Raw genomic sequence first — 21919 nt, 5'->3', positions numbered from 1 at the left:
AATTTTTTCTTGAATTTGAAGAAAATATTATGCTTAGATTTTATTAAAAATAATTTTTTAATTATTTAATTTTATTATATAGATTTAATATTAATATACTTTAATTTTATTATTTTGATTAAAAAATGATTATTTTAATTTGGTAATTTTTTATTTTATTGTGTAATATCATGTTTAAATCGTATAATAACATCATGTTTTAGTCGTTATAATATTTTTAATCAACAAAAATAACTAAAAATTAAAGTTTTATAATTTTTTAATTAATAAAAAATAATTATTTTTTTTCTTAACGTGTAACCCAAACCCGACCCAAACACGACCCGACCCAACTCATTGTTTTAGCCAAAAATCGGCCGTTGACCGTTAGTTTTTAACGAAAATGTTGACGGAGGACCAAAATGATCAAAATTCCATATGTGCAGGACCAAAATGATCAAATATCCATATGTGCAGGACCAAAAAATCCAAAAGATAACGTTGACCGTTAGTTTTTAACGAAAATGTTGACGGGGGACCAAAATGATCAAATTTCCATATGTGCAGGACCAAAATGATCAAATGTCCATATGTGCAGGACCAAAATCGTAAAATGGCTATATGTTCAGGACCAATTTTGGCCTTTACTCTTTTATTTATTTTTTTCTAAAATATCATGTTCCCATTTCATTTTTTCTATGTTTTTTTTCTTCAATTCATTTTGTTCTTGTTTTTGGTGTTTTTTTCTCGGAAGGGCTAGGCGTCGGCTAGTTCTAGTGCTAGCCTATTACTAGGGGTGGCAAATCGTGCGTGTTGTGTCATTATCGTGTCGACACGATAACGACACGACACGATAACAACAAACACGAATACGACCCATTAAGAAAACTCCAAACACGAACACGACCGGCTACCCTCAGACACGAACACGACACGAACCACTTCGGATCAACACGAGACGATAAAACACATATATGACACAACACAATAACGACACTATAATAATACGAAAAATGAAAAATCTATTTTCACGCTAATACTAAATGCTCAATTAGACTAAACCTAATTTAAAATTTAAAATAAATAAAAATAATAATAATATTATAATATAATATATTAATATTATTTCTTAACGTGTAACACGATACGAAATTTTCGTGTCGTTATCGTGTCGACATGATAAGGACACGAACCCAATAAGCATTGACACATACCTAATATTTTCGTGTCGTGTTATCGCGTCGTGCCAAAAATTGTCAGCTCTACCTATTACTGGGTTGTGGGAAGTCCTGATGATGTGGCATGTTGTGGGAAGTCTTTGATGATATGGCAGGAGGTGTTTTTGGCTAGTCCGTGCTATTGTCAATGCTCTTAGAGCATCCACAAAGGGCGAGAGAAAGTCTCGACGAGCCACTCTACGAGGTGGTGGGCAACGCGAGCCATTGTGGACGCCCATGACCGGTATGGCAACATAAGTTGGGCGGGATGACGGAGCGGACGCTTTTCACCCTTGTTGCGAGCGAGAAGCCGAGCCGCGGGGGTGGGTGTAAGGGGTCCGAATTTTAATTTTATTTTTTAAAAAATCAAAATTATATACTTCCTCCATCTTATAGAATTAGGTTTAATTTCCTTTTTTGTCAGTCCCATAGAAATAGTCCATATCCATTTATCGAAATCTTTTCTCTTTCTCTTTTACTTTATCATTTATGGATCCTACCATCCACTACATTATTTCAACATTTTTTCTTTCTTTCTTGACCAATTACGCATTAAAACTCGTGTCATCTTCAATTAGTCTATTTCTATGCAACGAAAGGAGTACTAATACTAGCCCTACTTCACTGTCAAATTCATTCCTTTTTTTACTTCCTCCTTTTTCATTTTCAAATTCATTTGATGAGAAATGGATACCGACGAGATTCTCAACCACGTCGATCCACAACAGAAGGAGATGAATAAATTAGTCGAACTAAAAAGGTAGGTGGGCGACCAGCATGCTGCTTCACCAAATCTGTTCACCGGGTCAAACGACATCAAATTCGAACTCAAGGAACACAAATGACTATGAAATCAGTGAGATCAAGATGTCTACAAGTCAAGGAAAAGGCAAGGGCAAAAAGTTGATGCCTAGGACCGGGTCAAGGAAGTATACCCTCGAGGAGTGACATTGGCGTCAGTGGCGGACGGAGTTAAGGACAAGGGGGTACGACTATACCTCCAAAATGTTGAATAGCCTAGTGGTAAAATACTCATATTTTATAGTATAAGACCCAGGTTTGAATCTCCTAGGTGGGTGTATTTTTTGCTATTTAGTCTTTTATTTTTGCTTTAATTTGTTAACTGTTTTGTTTTTATTGCTATTAGTCTGTATTTTTGTTTGCATTTATTGACTGTTTAATTTTTACTATTACGTATTACTGAATTTAAGCATTTACTATTATTAATAATATCTATCTAATGTACGATTAAACATAGAGTAATATAATTTCTTAGTTGATTTTTTCATTTGTTTTTTACACAATAAAAGCATGTGTAGTTGAATCTAATCTTTATTATTTATAGTTTTCAATTATGTTCATATTTGAAATTTTATAAATTATATGATGCAATTTCTTTTATTTTAAATATTAAAAACTATTTTAAAATTGAAATAAGTTGTCAATTAGAAAAGAACCGCTATTTAAATAGTACTCTGTAGTAAAAATCTTTCAACTAATAACACTTAAATATCATCTATTTTTATATACAATAAAGTGACTTGCTAAAAAAATTGAGATAACGATAAAAAAAAAGTTATATCTCCATGTCGATTTAACTATATATCGCACCCATAATTTCAAGTATATGGATCCGCCACTTATCGGCGTTTATCTACATTAATGTTTCTGAGGGTGTTGTCGGCAACAACCAGAAGTTCCAGCTCTTATGGGACCCGGTAATCGAGAAGAAACTAATTCCTAAAATCAGGAAAAGTTATGTAGTAATTTAAGTATTCTTTTTCCTCTTATAAACCTAGGTATTCCTTTTCCCACTAAGCGGTTCTCTTCCACTACTTCTCAAATATCTCATTTGTGTTTCTCTCAAATGTGTTTTCCCTTTCTATTTGTTTCTCACTCTTCCCTCTAACTGAAGACAATTACTAGATAAAAATTAGTGATTTCATAATATTTCTTTTTAATGTGTAAATGAATTTTAAATTTAAAGACCACGTCTCTAAGGATTCAAACCTACGATCTCTGATCTTAGATATCAACTTAAATCTGCTAATTTTTATTAATTGTAATCATCTATAGCGCCACATGTTTGACTATATATTTATATACCCATCTGTCCCATAAAAATATGTGCACTTTCCATTTTCGTTCGTCCCACAAAAATATGTGCATTCCATTTTTGGAAAGTTATATCAATTTAAGAATGTAGGTCTCACTATCCACTAAAATTACTTTAACTATCATTCTTCTACTCTCTCTTACTTTACCATACTTTTCTCCTCCTCTATTTTACTTTACCAATTCTATCTTAATTTTCGTGTCATACTCATTGCCCATATTTTTATGGGACGGAGGGAGTATAATATTTCATTATATATTTTATTGTATTTGATTCATTGAAATGATTTCAATAACTGAAAATTATAATTTTAAAATTATGACATGTTTCTGAACGCAATAATCATATTTTCCATTAATTATATTATTTGTAATCATTTTCTAGAAAATCATATTTTTCATCAATTATATTCTTTGTAATCATTTTATGAAAAATCATAATCTTAGAAATCATAATTCTAGTAATCATTTTTTTAACAACTTTACTTTCATGCCTAACAAAACGTGCTATTAGGATTGATTGTCTATAAAATCACGAATTTAGTAAAATTTTGTTTTGTCTCGTATCTTTCAAAATTTGAATGATAAATCACGAAGTTTCAAAAATTCCAATGGTCTCATGATAATTGTTCTGAATGCAAATTCGATGCTAAATTGGTGCATGAATGCAAAATTTTAGTGTTGTCAATAAATAGTGACGTAAATGTATATTAACGTAATGACGTGGACTACTAAACCACATCATTCTGAGCTTACGAAACTAAAGTAGTAGTGTCAAATGGGACAACTGAGAAATTTTCAAACTCAATGATTTCTCATTCAAATTTTAAAAGTGTGGAACAAACTAAAATTTGATCATACTTGGATGACTTTTATAGACAATGCGATAACATAACACCATGTTCAAGCTATCCTAAACTTGTTTCCAGCAAGTTTGCTACTATTAGATGAATTGTACATATTGCACAGATGTGTAAGTTTGAGTATACAATGAAAGTAGCAAATCTCATCTTGCTTCCAAGTCGGTAATGGTAACTGTGGCATTCGAAGTTGGTGGACGTGTACAACTTTGTGGATCGCTCCGTCTACAACTTCCTTCCAAAAAAAACCCGGGCTCTTCCGGATCAGGGAGGATCATTCCCTCAGTGGCTAGCATCAAAGCTACCGACGGCGTGATGGGTCTATCTTCTGCTAATTTTTGAACGCATAATAACCCTACATGTATGCATCTCTTCACCTGGGATTCATCACATGTTTCCTTCAAACAATGGTCCATCACTTCCATAATCCTCTTCTCTTTCCATAGCATCCATGCCTGCCACCACATAGCTTAATGTATACTGAAAATCACTTTTCAATAATCAGTAGCAAAAACATTTGTAGCTAAGAGGAATACATGGCCTAGGAGGCTAAGATGATCGTTGTGTCGGAATCCGTTGTTCTTTTTCCCGCTTATTATCTCTAGCAGCACCACTCCAAGACTGTAGACGTCGGACTTCACTGAGAATTTCCCATGAAATGCATATTCCGGAGCCATGTAGCCACTGCAAAAACAGTGATTGATCGCTCCTTAATTAGGCTACCATGGAAATTACCAATGTCCTTTGATGAGATGAAAGAAAACTTACTATGTTCCAATTACTCTCTTTGTTCTAGATATAGATTGATCCTCTTCAAACGTTCTTGCTAACCCAAAGTCTGATATTTTCGGATTTAAACTTGCATCTAGTAAAATGTTATTCGTTTTCAGATCCCGGTGGATAATCTTTAACCTGGAATCGTGGTGAAGATAGAGCATTCCCCTTGTGATTCCCATGATGATGTCGAAGCGCTTAGGCCACGTTAGAAGTTTCCTTCGATCCGGATCTGCACATGAACAACTATCAACATCGGAAACTAGGATAAATTTATTGGATTTAAACAGAGAAAAAGGATATTGTGAAGCACCAAAAACAAAACGGTCCAAGCTCTTATTCTCTAGGTATTCATATATGAGCATCATCTCCTCTCCTTCAATGCAACAGCCAAGAAGCCGAACAAGGTTTCTATGCTGAAGTTTCGCGATCAACACAACTTCATTCTTGAACTCTTCGAGACCCTGTCTAGAAGCTTTCGACAATCTTTTGACCGCAATCTCTTCTCCCCCCGACAGATTCCCCTGCTCAAGCATCATAGTAAATAAGGATGTCTGCTACAGGCAATGCTCAACTTGGACAAATGTGTCAATGTTAGTTACCTTATATACAGGACCAAAACCTCCCACTCCTATCACTTTCTCTTGGGAGAAATTGTTTGTTGCTTGCAGAATAGTTGCCATTTTGATCAACGGCAATTCTATATCCTCCTTATTCTTCTTCAGCCCTACTAAGCACGAAAATATAAAAGAGCTAATGCCTCAAGGCCTAGTTGAGTTTTCAACACAACACAATACAATTCATCGTTACCTCGTTTCTTCCATCTTGCGAGTAAAAGCAAAGCTCGATTGATAAAAGTCGAGACAACGAATCCAGTAGCAATGGAGATTAGTATTAAGCTAACAGGCACCTTCTTTTTCTCGAAACCGGATGTAGAATCTACAAGCAAAGTAGCCAAGCAGAGTGACTACTGAGGCCTTGTATTACGAAAATCAAAACAGTTAGTTACCTAGACGTGAAAGTGGTACGCGAACATACACGTTCTGCAAGCCATTCGTTGCAGGAAGCTCTCTCGTATCAAGGAGATCCCCGAACCACATCAAGCAGCCAGTGCCTCCATTAGTTATGTACACATTAGCACAAGCAGAGCAGCTACAGTTTTTCAAGCACTCATCTTTGCACTCATCAAGGCTCATGCTAGCATTCAACCAATAACTCAACAAATCAGGGCTCTTCACCCCTCTAACCTCTAAAAAACCATCCCCACTCCTGCAATCCAACGCGCTAATCCTTCGACATCCACCAGACCAATCCCGAGCCCCCCACCGGTCTGCAAACTTCGGCACAAACCCCTTAAAACACTCGCACCGCTGAGAATTTTCCACCGTGCACAACCCGTTGGGGCCGCAGTGTCCATACTCGTCACACTCGTCTCGCGGGAACGGATACACGGGACTCCACTTATCCCTCCCAGGGTTCATGACATAGTGGTAGACCGAGCCGGACAAGTCCAACCTCGCTCGTATGATAATCGAGCTCTCATAAGGCATCGCCAGCGAAATTAATCTCTCTTCTTCGAAGACCAGCTCAGCTTTCGAGACAGAGGTGCGGAAGCGAGGGAGGCCGTTGAAAGAAACGCCATTCCACTTCCCAGTCCGCAGTTTTTTCCTCTGACCTTCATAAACGACCATCTCAGGCAAGCCATCGTTCTCGATCTTCGCAACGAATACACCTGGAGAAGGATCGTCCCAGTCTCGCCACGACGTCAAATTCGTGCTAACGCCGGGGTCGCGATCGTCTACCAGCTTCATACCGGAGAGCCACGTGTCGGTTGGGAAATCGAAGCTCTGCCATAAGTATGCGCTTCCTCCGATGGACTCATCCGCGACGACGAGGTTTCCGGTTTCTAAGAGGCGCAGAGTCGGCCGTGACGCGGCTGCTGATGGATTCGCCGACCAGATGATGACGGATTCGACTGTGGTGATGAGGAGAGTGCCGTTTGCGGAGATGGAGAAGGCGACGGGTCGGTGGGGATCGGGGATGGGATTGTTTCTGTTTGCGACCCAGACTACGGTGGCGGGGATGGATTTGTACCAAATTCCTAAGAAGGTGTTGGTGGAATTTCCGGGGCGGAAAAATCCAAACTCGAAAACTTGGGTTTCGGAAACCAGAGTCTGGCCAGGGGCAATGGTTTGGTTGTGGAGGAGTAGTGATTTCTGTGAGGTTGGTTGAAGTAAAGAGAAGAAGAGGAGAGCAGTGAAAGTGAAAGGCGCCATTTTAGATGGATCATCCAAGAAATATAGTAGTAGTAGTAGTTGTAATTCAGTTTGAAGTCCTCTCTCCATATAAATGAGAGTCGGACACGTAATAAAATAATGTAAAAAAGTACGACTAAATTCAGTTATATTCAGTGTAGAAAAATCTATCCAATATGATCAATGTTTGATGGATCATTTTATTTTCTTGTCTTGTCATGTCATGGCCAACAAAAGCGACCGCATTGAATTACAAATAGCAATGTGTTGTTGAACTTTTGAATTAGTCTATATTTTATGCACTTGGAGCTTTTTGTTTGACATGAATATACAAGATTCAATTCCTATTCCCATTCAAGATGTCAACATGCTTGAATGACACAGAAATTTAAGAGGAGTTATTAATAGAGTAGTAGAGAAAAAAACATGATTGAATATTTTAATGAGGTCAGAGAAGAGAAAGATTAATTTTTAAATATAAAAAATAGAGCGAGACAAATTAAAAAAGAAATGTGAACATCTTGAATGAGACAGAGGGAATATTTCTTTTATTTTATTCGAGATTATCATATTATTAACTTTAGATTTATTCCTGAATGTTGGTCTTCGTCCAGGAATTGGGTTTGAATTTATTGGTTGTGTTTGTCTAATTATTTAGATTTATAGTACCAAATTTGGAGTGTGTGAATATGATTTTTTAAGAAAAAAGGTCCACCATACACATAGGCTTTCGAAGTAGGGTTTTGTGTAGAAAAAAACACGGTAAAATGCTGGAAAAATAAATGAGAAAATATTAAAGGAGTCTTGTGATTTACTTAAGTTGTTTTTTAATGCCAAATCTCTTATTTATAAGTCTTACAAATCTCCGCAGACGGGATGGGGGGGACGTATTGCAGGCATTCCCTTCGAGGCGAGTTACGGGAAGGGGTAAGGTGAGGGGGCTGTTCCGCCACGCCCTTTTCCCGGACCAGCCACAGGCTGCCGTGAAACTCACTTGCCTACTCTGCGATTGTGCTTCATATTGGATCGTATAATTATTTCATTTTAAAAACGGAAAATATTTTTTAATTCAAATTTTATCCCATTATTCTGAATATAACCGTTATATTACCCATTGGACAGTGGCAACTCAGTATCCGAGCTTGTGACCGAGGGCCCCACGTCCAACCCTCATCCTATTCGAACGAAGGCAGCAAAGGCTATTTTTGGAATTTTTAGTTAATTAGCAGTACATTATTTAAATGAAAAGTTCTTAATTCATTGCGTTGTTAATTTAAAGAAATAAAAAGTGGAACTCGTTAAAGTGAACCGATGGAAGATTGTAGGTATTATTTTTGAGTAAGAAATATGATAAATAGTAACTTGAAGGAATGTTTTAAGAAATGGAGTTTTAAGAAATATAACTCATCATGTGATCATTTCCTCTATGGTGACCCAAATCTTAGTGAAACTACTCGAAATAATTTGAGAACGGGCTCAATAGTTGTTGATAGAAATATGTGGGTTGATGGGTTCCATCCTAAAAATAATTGGTGATAGGAGGAGGGGCTCATAAGACTTATATACTAGGTGATAGGAGGAGGGGCCCATGAGACTTATATACTAGTTTCAGTTTTTATCTTGACACCGATGTGAGACAGTTATATGTTATATTTTTAGTTTTCAAACCCTTCAAAGTGAACCTTTGGACTTTTTTCTAATCGATTGGACAATCGCCCCAATTTTTTTCGATCAGTTGGACCACTTGGCCCAAATTTTTAAGTCCAGATATACTAATGGGTCAGTCATGTTTTCGGTTTCGGCCCAGATATACTGTTGGGTCAGTTAAATTTGACCCACCGTCGGCGACCCGCTCTGATACCATGATAGAAATCTGTGGGTTCCATCCTAAAACCAATTGGTGATAGGAGGAGGGGCCCATGAGACTTATATACTAGTTTCAGTTTTTATCTTGACATCGATGTGTAGCAATTATATGTTATATTTTTAGTTTCAATTGTCTACCATCAATGATTGAATGTAAAAAGGAATCAGTAAACTTTTCTTATTTAATGACTAATTCTAGATCAACACATGAGTTGATCAGATTAGGACTTTTGTTAATGTACAATACTGCCCCTTGTAGTTCAAACCACAATTTTAGGCTTATCTACTCCCTGTTTACAATACCAATTTGCATTTGAACATGGCACTCACTACAATCCTCTGCTCCTTGGCCACCCTTCTGAGTTTAACAGTTGGAGCAGATGATAATTGCAGTCTTTTTCCAAATCAAAAGCTTGCTGTTGGCCATACTTTGATCTCTCAAAACCAAGTCTTCGAAATCGGCTTCTTTTCACCAGGAAAATCATTGAAGAGATTCCTGGGAATATGGTACAAGAGCACACCAGATGTTGTAGTCTGGGTTGCCAACAGAAACCATCCCATCTCTCCCTCACAAGCCCCACCAGTTTTGACGATTTCGGATAATGCAAGTCTTGTTATATGCAGTGGCAGAAGCATCATCTGGTTGGCGAATTCATCGAGGGTGGCCTCAAATCCAGTTTTACACCTCCTGGACTCGGGAAACTTGGTTGTTGTAGACGACACGAGCACAGCAACAGAAGAGTACCTATGGCAGAGTTTTGATCATCCAACTGACACCTTGATACCAGGAATGGCGATGGTGGACGATACTGACACTGGTGTCGAAAAGTATCTGACGTCATGGACAAGTCCGGATGATCCTTCTCCCGGTGAGTTTGTTCACAAGATCCGAAACCGAGGCTTGGCTGAAGTGCTGACTATGAGAGGAGGCAGAAGAATAAGATACCGAGTTGGACTGTGGAATGGGATGTATTTTTGCGGTGGCACACGCTTTCCAAATTCCGTTTACAAACCAGACTTGGTTTTCAAACAAGAGAGGCTGATATCGATAGGAGAGCCCTACCAGAACTCCATTCCGGTAAGAATTACACTGGATGCATCCGGTTCACTCCAGCGCCATACCATGAATGCCGGGAGAGACAAGTGGAATCATGTCATCTCATTTCCACAAGATACGTGCGATGAATACGCTAGCTGTGGTCCTAACTGTATCTGCAGATCTGACAGGCCAATCAAGTGCCAGTGTTTTAGGGGATATGCACCGAAGTTGCAAAAGGATTGGGACCTTCAAGATTGGTCGGGCGGATGCGCTAGAACTACACCAATGAATTGCCTTGGTGGAGATGGATTTGTGCTGGTTAGAGGGGTTAAATATCCTGATGTGCTGAGGTTTTGGTTGAATACAACAATGAGGGTCGGTGAGTGTGAGGCTGAGTGCTCCAAAAACTGTAGTTGTGTTGCATATGCTAATCCGTTCATCACCAACGGAGACATAGGCTGCTTGATGTGGTTTGGTGATCTCATTGATACCAAACAACTTACTGCAGCAGATAGCAAGCAAAACATGTATATCCGCGTGCCAGCTTTTGAACTAGGTATGTCATTTCATACGAGATGGACCTGATGGTTAGTTAAACAAAGTACAAGCTATATATAGTGTTGATTAGACAAGAGAGAATGAACTAATGGCATGCAATCTCAACGACATAACCTTTCACGTTCTTCTCTTTATTATGTCCCTTTACTCCTAATTACATCGACTCGTAATTTTGGCTGTAGAGTTTAACAAGGGTTTAGAGGAGGTGAAGGAGAAGAAATGGCATATGAAGTTAATACTGATATCAATTGCTTCTGGCGCTCTCGTCTCGGCCTTTATTAATGGAGGTCTACATTTGATGGCAAGGCGAAAGAGGCAAGGTAATAATAGTCAGGCATAAACTCAAGCTAATACTAAAGCACTTACTTCTTATTTCCTCATGCCTTTTCACAGGAAAAAGCAATGACGAGGATTTGGAATTGCCTGTGATCAAAATGGCAACGATTGTGAAAGCAACAAATAATTTCTCAACTGAAAACAAGATTGGAGCCGGAGGTTTTGGTACTGTTTACAAGGTAATGTTCTAATGTGCAGAAGTTGAACAATACTTGTAGACTAACATGCATAAGCAGGGGAACATGCCATCAGGAGAAGAAGTTGCGGTGAAAAGATTGTCAAAATCTTCAACACAGGGCCTTGAAGAGTTCAGAAATGAAGTTATGGTGATTGCAAAACTTCAACATAGAAATCTTGTCAGACTGTTAGGATGTTGCATTGAAGAAGAGGAAAGGATGCTAATCTATGAATACCTACAAAATAAAAGCCTTGATCTTTTTGTTTTTGGTACACTTAGATTTACTCTTCATCTTTTTACATTGCTATATCTCAAAGAAAAAATGCATCCATCATTAACACTTGGACGTCGTTCAATCAATGTAGATTACAATCGCAGAACACTTTTGACATGGCCTAAGCGTTATGACATTATCATGGGAATCGCAAGGGGACTGCTATATCTCCACCACGATTCCAGATTAAAGATTATACACAGGGATCTCAAAACAAACAACATTTTACTAGATGGAAATTTAACTCCAAAAATTTCAGATTTCGGCTTAGCTAGAATTTTTGAAGAGGATCAGGCTCTTGCTAGAACAAAAAGAGTTGTCGGGACATAGTAAGGTTACTTTTAGCGATTGAATAGCTTCAATATATTCTATACTTGACTTATGAGATCAATATTTTCATGCAGTGGATATATGGCACCGGAGTATGCTATTGATGGGAAATACTCGGTGAAATCTGACATCTTTAGTCTTGGAGTGGTTTTGTTGGAGATAATCAGCGGAAAAAAGAACAGAGGATATGGAGACTCGGATTACTTTGTTAACCTCTTGGGCCATGTATGAGATGCATTTTCATTGATAAGAACAATCACACACATTCACACAACTTAACCGGCTATATTTGTGGCAGGCATGGATACTATGGAAAGAAAACAAGATTTTGGAGTTGATGGATGAGTGTTTGAATGATACATTTAAGGAGTGTGAAGTGAAGAGATGCATGCAAGTGGGGTTATTATGCGTTCAGAATTTCGCAGACGATAGGCCAACCATGTCATCGGTGGTTTCAATGTTAGGAAGTGATGGAGCAGTTTTGCCCGAACCAAAAGAGCCCGGGTTTTTTATGGAAAGAAGTTGCAGCCCTGTGAGAAGTAGTACATCGCGACGTATTGAGTCAGAGAATGATACAATCACCATAACAGACTTGGAGGCCAGATGAGGTAGTCTCAAGTAGAGAAAGCAGAGATTTGTACTAGTTGGGAGAAATCACATGAATTTTGGATCAATTCTACTGTTATTTTGTTGGGTGGTTATTTTTTGTGACAGGCATGGTTGCTATGGAAAGAAAAGTGGATCTTGGATTTGATGGATGAGTGTTTGTATGATACATTTAAGGAGTGTGAAGTGAAGAGATGCATGCAAGTGGGGTTATTATGCGTTCAGAAATTCGCAGACGATAGGCCAACCATGTCATCAGTGGTTTCAATGTTAGGAAGTGATGGAGCAGTTTTGCCCGAACCAAAAGAGACCGGGTTTTTATGGAAAGAAGTTGCAGCCCTGTGAGAAGTAGTACATCATGGCGTATTGAGTCGGAGAATGATACAATCACCATAACAGACTTGGAGGCCAGATAAGGACACCCCAAACATTCTCAACATAACTGTATATTTTCTGTTTTTCAATTTTTATATATTAGTCCTAACTCAGAATTAATGGTTATGTCAAAGGCATAGACAGATGAAACTTTTAGCAGACTTATGTACTTATTTTGATCATTTATTCAAATTTTCATAAATCATAATGAGTATTAAGTAAAGTAGTATTCAATATACATCTCAGATAACCAGTTCTGTCTTTTACATTTGTATAGATTTTATTATTAACATTATCTATAGTGTAAAAGTAGAAAAAAATTGTAACTATAACCAGAGCTATATTTAGTGTATTTGTGTAAAATAGTAGACCAATCGTGTCAATATTGCAATATGAAGAAAAATATTAAGAGTTATTCAACTGTATTTTATTTAAATATGTTGTCAATCATGTAGACTTTGGCAAGTTAGTCAATAGTTTGATTTTACTTTTCATGGGAAAGAAAACTGCTAATCAATTTTGACTACCAACAGAAAATAGAAAAATAATTAGCTAAGGGAGGATGAGGATGCTGTCAAAGCTATTCCTGCAATCAGATTATAATATGGCACAAATCTTTTTCATTACAATCTCCTTTCTAAGTTTAACAGTTGGAGCAGCTCACCATCACATACTCTTTCCATATCAAAAGCTTGTGTTTGGGCAGACTCTAGTTTCTCAAAACCAAGTTTTCGAAATCGGCATTTTTTCGCCAGGAAAATCATTGATGAGATTCCTGGGAATATGGTACAAGAACACACCAGATGTTGTAGTCTGGGTTGCCAACAGAAACCATCCCATCTCTCCCTCACAAGCACCACCAGTTTTGATGATTTCGGATAATGCAAGTCTTGTTATAAGCAGTGGCAGAAGTATCATCTGGTTGGCGAATTCATCGAGGGTGGCCTCAAATCCAGTTTTACACCTCCTGGACTCAGGAAACTTGGTTCTTGTAGACAACACGAGCACAGCAACAGAAGAGTACCTATGGCAGAGTTTTGACTATCCAACTGACACCTTGATACCAGGAATGGCGATAGTGGATGACAATGAAGCCGGTGTGGAGAGGTATTTGACATCGTGGAGAAATACGGACGATCCTTCTCCTGGGGAATACGTTCACAGGATCCAAAACCGGGGCTTGGCTCAGATGGTGACTCTGAGAGGGGGAAGGAAAAAATACAGGCTTGGACAGTGGAACGGGATATGTTATGCAGGTGCTCAAAGATTTCTGAGTGCCATTTACAAACCAGAGTTTGTTTTCAGGGAGGAGAGGATGATATCCGTAGGAGAGCCCTACCAGAGCTCACTCCTGGTCAGAGCCACTTTAGATACATCTGGTGCGATCATGTGCCATACCATGAATCTCAGAAGAGACAAGTGGAATCTTGTCACCATGTTTCCTCTCGATACATGCGACGAATATGCTACCTGTGGACCTAACTGCATCTGCAAACCTGATAGGCGGATTAGATGCGAGTGTTTAAAAGGATTTGCGCCAAAGTTCCAAAGGGATTGGGACCTTCAAGATTGGTCAGGTGGATGCACTAGAACTAAAGCGTTGAACTGCAATGGTGGAGATGGATTTCATCAAGTTGTTGGGGTCAAGTTTCCGGATATGTCGTGGTTTTGGTTGAATACAAGCATGCGCCTTGATGAGTGCAAAGTCGAGTGCTTAAAAAACTGTGATTGCACTGCTTATGCTAATCCCTTCATTACTAGTGGAAGCACTGGCTGCTTGATGTGGTTCGATGATCTCATCGATACCAAGCAACTTCCTTCAGCGTATAATAACCAACACATCTACATCCGTGTGCCGACATCTGAACTAGGTACGTAGTTTCATGATAACCAGTTCTTTACTTGCTCTTATAACAACATTTTGTAAAATAAAGTGTTGTTAGGGAGTGAAAAAAACAGATGTAACTGTAGAAATTGGCCTAAATTAGAACATGTGTGAACTTATATCCATGAAGAGAGAGAGGTCTTTAGTTATAAAACATGAACATCCACTCTAGTTACATTGATTGGGGATTTCACATGTAGATTTTGACATGGGTTTAGAGGAGGAGAAGGAAAAGAAAAGGCCTACAAGGTTAATAGTGATATCAATTGTTTCTGGTGTTTTCGTCTCAGCCATTATCAACGGAAGTGTACTTTTCGTGGCAAGACGAAAGAGGCAAGGTAACAAATAAGGTATCATGATCAAAGCAACTCCCAAGGCTTTAATTAATTTTTTCTTTTTGTTAGCAGTAGAAAGGAATAATGAGGATGTAGAATTACCTACTATCAAGATGGCAACTATTATACAAGCAACAAACAATTTCTCCATGGAAAACATGATTGGACATGGAGGTTTTGGTCCTGTTTATAAGGTATTTGTATCAAATTAGAGTGCTCAAGTTGAAGAAAAACAATAGTTTGACATGTTTATTTGCATAAGCAGGGGTACATGCCATCAGGTGAAGAAAAAGCGGTCAAAAGAATGTCGAGATCTTCACAACTTGGTCTCGAAGAGTTCAGAAACGAAGTAATGGTGATTGCGAAACTTCAACACAGAAACATTGTTAGACTTTTGGGATGTTGCGTTGAAGAAGAGGAAAGGATGTTGATCTATGAATATCTGGATAATAAAAGCCTCGATTATTTTGTTTTGGGTAAAGTCTTACTAATATTTTGTTTGTGAAATCTTATTCTCTTTCAAAGAGTTAACATTCACATGTGTCAGATAACAGTCGGAGAACACTTTTGACATGGCCTAAGCGTTTCGATATTATTATGGGAACGGCAAGGGATCTTCTATATCTCCATCACGATATTATTCACAGGGATCTCAAACACAAGCAATATTTTACTAGACGGAAATTTAACTCCAAAAATATCAGATTTTGGGTTAGCAAGAATTTTCGAAGAGGATCAATCTCTTGCGAGAACAAAAAGAGTTGTTGGGACATAGTAAGTTTCTACTTTACTTGGTCACATTCTATGGTTGCCTTATGATCAATAATTTCATGCAGTGGTTACATGGCTAAAGAATACGCGATTGATCTCGATGAAATCCGACATCTTTAGTCTCGGAGTGGTGGTGCTGGAGATAATTAGTGGAAAAAAGAACAGAGGATATGAACACACAGATCACTATCTTAATCTCTTGGGCCATGTATTATTATTAATACTTTGATGTCATTTTGATATGTACAAATGCAATGTCAAATTAACACCTTAATTAGGTGGTTATTATTTTGGCAGGCATGGTTGCTTTGGAAAGAAAACAAGATTATAGAGTTGATGGATGAGTGTTTGAAGAATACATTTGCGGGGAGTGAAGTGAAGAGATGCATGCAAGTTGGGTTATTATGCGTTCAGAAATTCGCAGACGATAGGCCAACCATGCCATCGGTGTTTTCGATGTTAGCAAGTGATGGAGCAGTTTTGCCCGAACCAAAAGAGCCTGGTTTTTTCATCGAAAGAAGTTGAAGCTGTAGTGGTACTTCTTCACCATTTGTTGAGTCAGGGAATAAAACAATCACCATTACTGAGTTGGAGGCCAGATGAAGACATTCTTCATATATTTATGTAAATTTTTTTGCAAACAAGTGTCAAATGTTGATATTGCTCTTTTTAAATAAATAGTAAAAAGAAGAATAAATTTCTAGCAAGTCCAAAAGTTCTACTACTTGATATGTGTTGTCTCCAGTTTCATTACCTCCAAAAGTAGTCTGATATCTTTGGATTCATATCCAAATCTAGTAAAATATGACATTCAATAAGAAGACTTTTGAATGATTTAAAATATGAAAATATGTTGGATGAATATTGACATTTTACAAATCTAATCGCATATTTCTAAAATCAAAATGAAACATATATACAGTTCTACAAATTTTAAACACATGTTTTAGAATTTAGAATAGTTCTTATCATTAACTTGAATTTTTTGATTCCTTTATCTATAAATATATTATACTATTAATAAAAACTAATACATATGTAAATAAAAATTGGATATATAAATTTTTTTTCATTTTTATTTAATTATTCATTTGATCAAAATTTTGAGTTAAGTGCCAAATTAGTTGTCAAACAAGTTAGGACTAACAAATCTTGTTCTGATCAACCGTCTACTCAAATTACATGCTAATTGGGTTGGAATTTTATGAGACTAGAATTTTTCCATCCATAACCCTCTCAAGTTGCCAATTAATCAAGTCAATCCACAAATTTTGAATTGCTCCATTTGTTGTATTCTCCTCCTGAAAGTTTCCCTTGTTATCTGTGAGAAGTATATGACGAATGCTTATTTATTTTAGCCATAGATAGGTTTTTTGTTTACTTTAGACTGACGGTTATGAAATAAAATTTTAGTCTTTATTTACAAATAAAATTCGTTATTCTATCCCCCATTTCCATTTAGAGGGAAATTTAAAGGGCAAATTGCCTCTAAAGTCTTGAATTTTTATAAAGTTTGTGGGAGCCGCGGCGGTGGTGCTGCGAAGAGGCTGAGAGTGGGAGAGATAGAGGAGGGGAAAGAGAGAAAGAAGATGGAGAAATGAGGGGAAAGAAAGAGAAGAAGGGGAGGAGCAGGTGGTGGGCCGGAGCGGTGGGCAGGCGGTGGCAGCGGCACTGGAGTGAGGAAGGAGGAGATTTTTTTTTAAATTAGGGTTAGGGTAAATGAAGTGGAAGAAGAGTGACTGGAATGGGAATAAACACACTAAGCATCAAAATCATCTTCCATGCCAGCATAAATGCAAACATCATCACATTGCTTAGCCGGAATACCCAACTCCAGAAATCGGCACACGAGGATAAAGTTCATGACTTTTTATGCAACATTTAAAGTTTAATGGAAAAACCAAACTTTTTGTGAAAGTGCATGACTTTAGAGGCAATTTACCCAAATTTAAATCAGCATAAAATTCTCTTCCCAATGCATGTTTGATGCCTGCCATTTGATTTATGAAAAATTGTCGAAAAAGAAAAAAATATAGTAATACTAGTAGTACTATTAAAATTACACTACATCTAAAAGCTTGACCATCTTCGGACACAAAAATCTAAAATGAAGTAGATAATTAGCTTATTATACTTCAAAATTAATCTCATTTAGTCATTTTTGATTTTATAATATAAAAAATACTTATATTTAGTTTGAACTAAAACAAAACCAAAAAAAGTTTCAAATTAGGTTAGTAAAATAGACATAATATATGGAATATTCTTAAAAATTTGAGTTTAGTAGAAATAGTAGGAGTATTGATTTAATATTTACACTAGAGTGAAGTATAAAAATAGTCCATAAACTATAGATTTAATAGTTGTTGGACTTTAAAAATATCTACAATTAATACATGGACTAAGGGTTTATTTGGATGGAAAAATGTTTTAAAATAAACTGTTAATACGATTATATCACCGGCACACAGAAACTCAAAGCGCAGCCCCCCCTTTGCTTCCCAGAAATTTCCAATAGACTAGACTTGGTAAGCACTTACGCTCTGACCTTTTCCTCAACAAAAATTGGCTGTCTGTGTATGTCTCCCTTCTACGAAACCCTCCCTCCCTCCCCATGCCTTTCAAATCCCCCTTCTCTCATCATATATTAACTCCTTCCTCATACCACCATCACAGATCTTCGTTCCAATTTATTGAATTTGATCTCAATGGCCTCGATCGATCAACCTAATTTCCACGATTTCTTGCCGCTGATGGCGGAGAAGCTAGGCGGCGACGGATTGCTCGGGGAATTGTGCAACGGTTTCCGGTTATTGATGGACTCCGAAAAGGGGGTCATCACATTCGACAGTCTGAAGAAGAATTCCGCCTTTTTGGGGCTGCAGGAATTGTCGGATGAGGATCTTTACGGCATGCTGAAGGAAGGGGATTTCGACGGAGATGGCGCTCTGAATCAGATGGAATTTTGTGTTTTGATGTTCAGATTGAGCCCGGAGTTGATGGATCAGTCTCAAGAGGCTCTTATGCAGGAGGAGGAGGCTTTCCAACATTTCGACTTTTCTTTGTAGTAGTCATCTATTTTTTTCTTTTTTACCCAATTCTTCAAGACTACTACTTTTTAATGGAGATTATTCCAAACTATACCATACTACACTACATATCTTCCTCTGTTCTAAGAAAAGTCTGATCATTAGCAACAACTCATCGATTCTGAATGATTTTTAGTCCCAATAAAGTCTGATCATAACAAATACTATTAGAATATGAGTCTTATTTTTTTATAATAAAATATTATGTCTAGTACTCCCTCCATCCCGCACTATTTGCACTTATTTCCTTTCTGGGCGTCCCAAGTTATTTGCACTCTTTCCATTTTTAGTAACAATTTATACCTACAGCCGTAATTATTGACTTTGTCTATCACTCATTCCTTAATCTCCGTGCCCAAAAGGATATGTGTGAGTAGTGCAGGACGGAGGGAGTACTATTTACAGAAATAGTGAATTGGGACTTTTAGTATTAGCATCGAGTCTTATTTTCATATATTGGTTTATAATAAAATATGATGTATAGTACTATTTACAGAAATAGTGAACTGAGACTTCTAGTATGCTAGGAACTAAAACAGAAAATTGGAATGTGAGAAAGGGAGTACTTGAATAGGTCACTTCAATTTATTATAAATTCATTACGTAAGATAGAGATTGACTTTTGGTATACACCGTGCATGAATGATTTTTTTCACTTCGCCCACTACGATTTACATGAAATAGATGTATTAGCTACAAAACTAGAAATAGATGTATTAGCTACAAAACTAGAAATTCTTAGTTGAGAAAATTCACAGTACATTTTCAATATCGGCATGTAGCTATACAAACAGTAGGAGAATAAAAAGTGTAAATTATACTACATAAATTTATTTGTTATAATTAAATTGTTATTATCGAATAAGACCAATGTAAATTCAGAAATAATAAAATTAATTCAGATAAAAAAATTTCAAAATTAGGAAAGTTCACCACAATAATATATCTATATTATAAAATTTGAAGTTATCACAAATGAACTTAATATGGTCAGAAAGTTGAATGGAGACATTTGGCACCTGAGATTGGGGCATGTATCAATGAATGGAGTTAATAGGATTATCAAGGATGGAGTTATTGAGGCCGACAACAAGATGGTCTCTAGGGAATGTGAGGTGTGTGTGCTTGGCAAAAGCAAGAAGCTAGTATATCCAACGGGGAAACACATTTCACAATTAGTGCTTGATTATGCACACAATGATATATGGGGCCTGCTCAAACCGTATCAGTTGGTGGCTGCAGATATTTTCTATCCATAGTGGATGATTATTCTAGAAAATTTTGGTTATATGTGATGAAAGATAAGTCAGATGCATTTATCAAGTTCAGGGAATGGTGTAAGGAAGTTGAGGTTAAGAAGGGGTCAGTTTTGAAGTACTTAAGAACAGATAATGGGTTGGAATTTCTTTCACATCAGTTTGAAGACTTCTGCAAATTGAAAGAAATAAGAAGACACAGAACCGTTCCTAATAATCCTCAACAAAATGGTGTTGCTGAGAGAGCAAATAGAACCATCCTTGAAAGAGTGAGATGTATGCTGATATCATCTGGAATGCCACATAAATTCTAGGGAGAAGCTGCATCCACTGCTGTCACACTGATGAACAAGTGTCCAACTGCAGCAGCAAATAATGAGACTCCAGATTTTAGATGGTATGGCCATCATGGCAACTACACTATGTTGAGGCCTTTTGGTTGCAGAGCATACTCTCATATCAAGCAAGGGAAGCTCAAGCCAAGGGCTCTCAAATGTGTATTACTGGACACATTTGTGGTCTCTTGGAGCCAGGAAATCAGAAGGTGGTGATTAGTAGGGATATGATATTAAGAGAAACTGAGATGCCTTATAAGATGGAAAGAAACCAGTGAGCTGAGGTGCTCAAGTTGAGGTGGAGTTTCTGGACACAAGTCAGAATCAGAAACCTGCTGATAAGTCAGATTCTTCTGAAGAAGAGGATCATATCCATGAGCTAAGTGGTGATGAAGATGGAGTCATGGATGAAAGTGGAGGCTCCAGTGATTACAATTTCAATGATTATATGCAAGCAAGAGACAGAGAAAGAAGGACCAATATCAGAAAACCAGCAAGATACAACATGCAAGCCTTGTGTACTATGCTTTCTGTGCAGCAGAAGAGATTGAGTCCAGTGAACCTGGGACTTACAAGGAAGCCATGAAATCCAGAGAGAAAGATAAATGGATCAAGGCAATGCAAGAGGAGATTGATTCCTTGATGAAAAACAAGACATGGATCCTTGTTACCAAAAAGAAGCTGTAGAAACTTATTGGGTGCAAATGGATCTTTAAAAAGAAAATAGAGGCATCTGAAGGAGATAGGATCAGATACAAAGCTAGGTTAGTAGCTAAGGGATATAATTAGAGAGAAGGCATTGACTATAATGAGATCTTCTCCCCAGTAGTGAAGCACAACTCCATAAGAATGCTCATGGCATTGGTTGCAAAGAATGACTGGGAGCTGCATCAGTTGGATTTCAAGACAGCATTCCTACATGGTGAGCTTGAGGAGAGTATATTCATGGAACAACCAGAGGGGTTTGTGAGGCCAGGAGATGAAGATAAATTGTGTTTGCTTAAAAGGAGCATATATGGCCTAAAGCAATCCAGCATGCAATGGAATCTGCAGTTTGATCAACACATGAAGAAGATTGGTTTTGAAAGTTCCAAGTATGATAGCTGCGTGTACATGAAGAAGAAGGATGGAAGATCAATAGCATTCTTACTCTTGTATGTAGATGATATGTTAGTCACTGGATCCGATATCAATGAAATACAGAAAGTGAAGCATGATCTCAAATGCAAATTTGAAATGAAAGATTTGGGAGAAGCTAAGAGAATTTTGGGCATTGATATCATAAGAGACAGAAAGAGAAGGGTAATGTGGCTGAGTCAGCAACATTATATTGAAAAGCTGATCAAGAAGTACCAAATGAGTGAATCTAGAAATGTTTCAACACCATTGAGGCAGCAGTTTCAATTGTGTGCAAGTCAAGGGCCAAAATCTGAGGAAGAGCAGAATGAGATGAAGAGCATCCCATATGCTAACATCATTGGAAGTG

At 37.5% G+C, this 21919-nt stretch overlaps 2 protein-coding genes and 1 pseudogene across 3 annotated transcripts; 2 read left to right on the top strand and 1 right to left on the bottom strand.

Moving 5' to 3' along the window:
- Positions 1-4106: 4106 nt before the first annotated feature.
- Positions 4107-7246, bottom strand: LOC121807304 (G-type lectin S-receptor-like serine/threonine-protein kinase At4g27290). 2 transcript variants are annotated; one of them, XM_042207520.1, is made up of 7 exons: positions 5955-7246; positions 5756-5884; positions 5548-5675; positions 5259-5469; positions 4940-5177; positions 4708-4855; positions 4107-4626 (listed from the first exon to the last, which is right to left on the bottom strand). In XM_042207520.1, exons 1-7 carry the CDS (start codon positions 7219-7221, stop codon positions 4318-4320), a joined length of 2430 nt encoding a protein of 809 aa, XP_042063454.1. In that variant the 5' UTR covers positions 7222-7246; the 3' UTR covers positions 4107-4317. The 2 variants fall into 2 exon arrangements, with proteins under 2 accessions (XP_042063454.1, XP_042063455.1); XM_042207521.1 differs by having other exon boundaries at positions 5548-5672; positions 5955-7244.
- A 2121-nt stretch (positions 7247-9367) lies between these two features.
- LOC121808877 lies at positions 9368-16448 on the top strand (annotated as a pseudogene).
- Positions 16449-18278: 1830 nt separating this feature from the next.
- On the top strand, positions 18279-19017 carry LOC121806704 (calcium-binding protein KRP1-like). Its single transcript, XM_042206826.1, has one exon. The coding sequence runs from the start codon at positions 18462-18464 to the stop codon at positions 18819-18821; it is 360 nt and encodes a 119-aa protein (XP_042062760.1). The 5' UTR covers positions 18279-18461; the 3' UTR covers positions 18822-19017.
- Positions 19018-21919: the final 2902 nt, after the last annotated feature.

The sequence above is a fragment of the Salvia splendens genome, chromosome 6, assembly GCF_004379255.2.
Source record: "Salvia splendens isolate huo1 chromosome 6, SspV2, whole genome shotgun sequence".
Lineage (NCBI taxonomy): Eukaryota > Viridiplantae > Streptophyta > Magnoliopsida > Lamiales > Lamiaceae > Salvia > Salvia splendens.
Note: the sequence above shows the minus strand (reverse complement) of the source record. Positions and strands in the feature narration are given on the sequence as shown.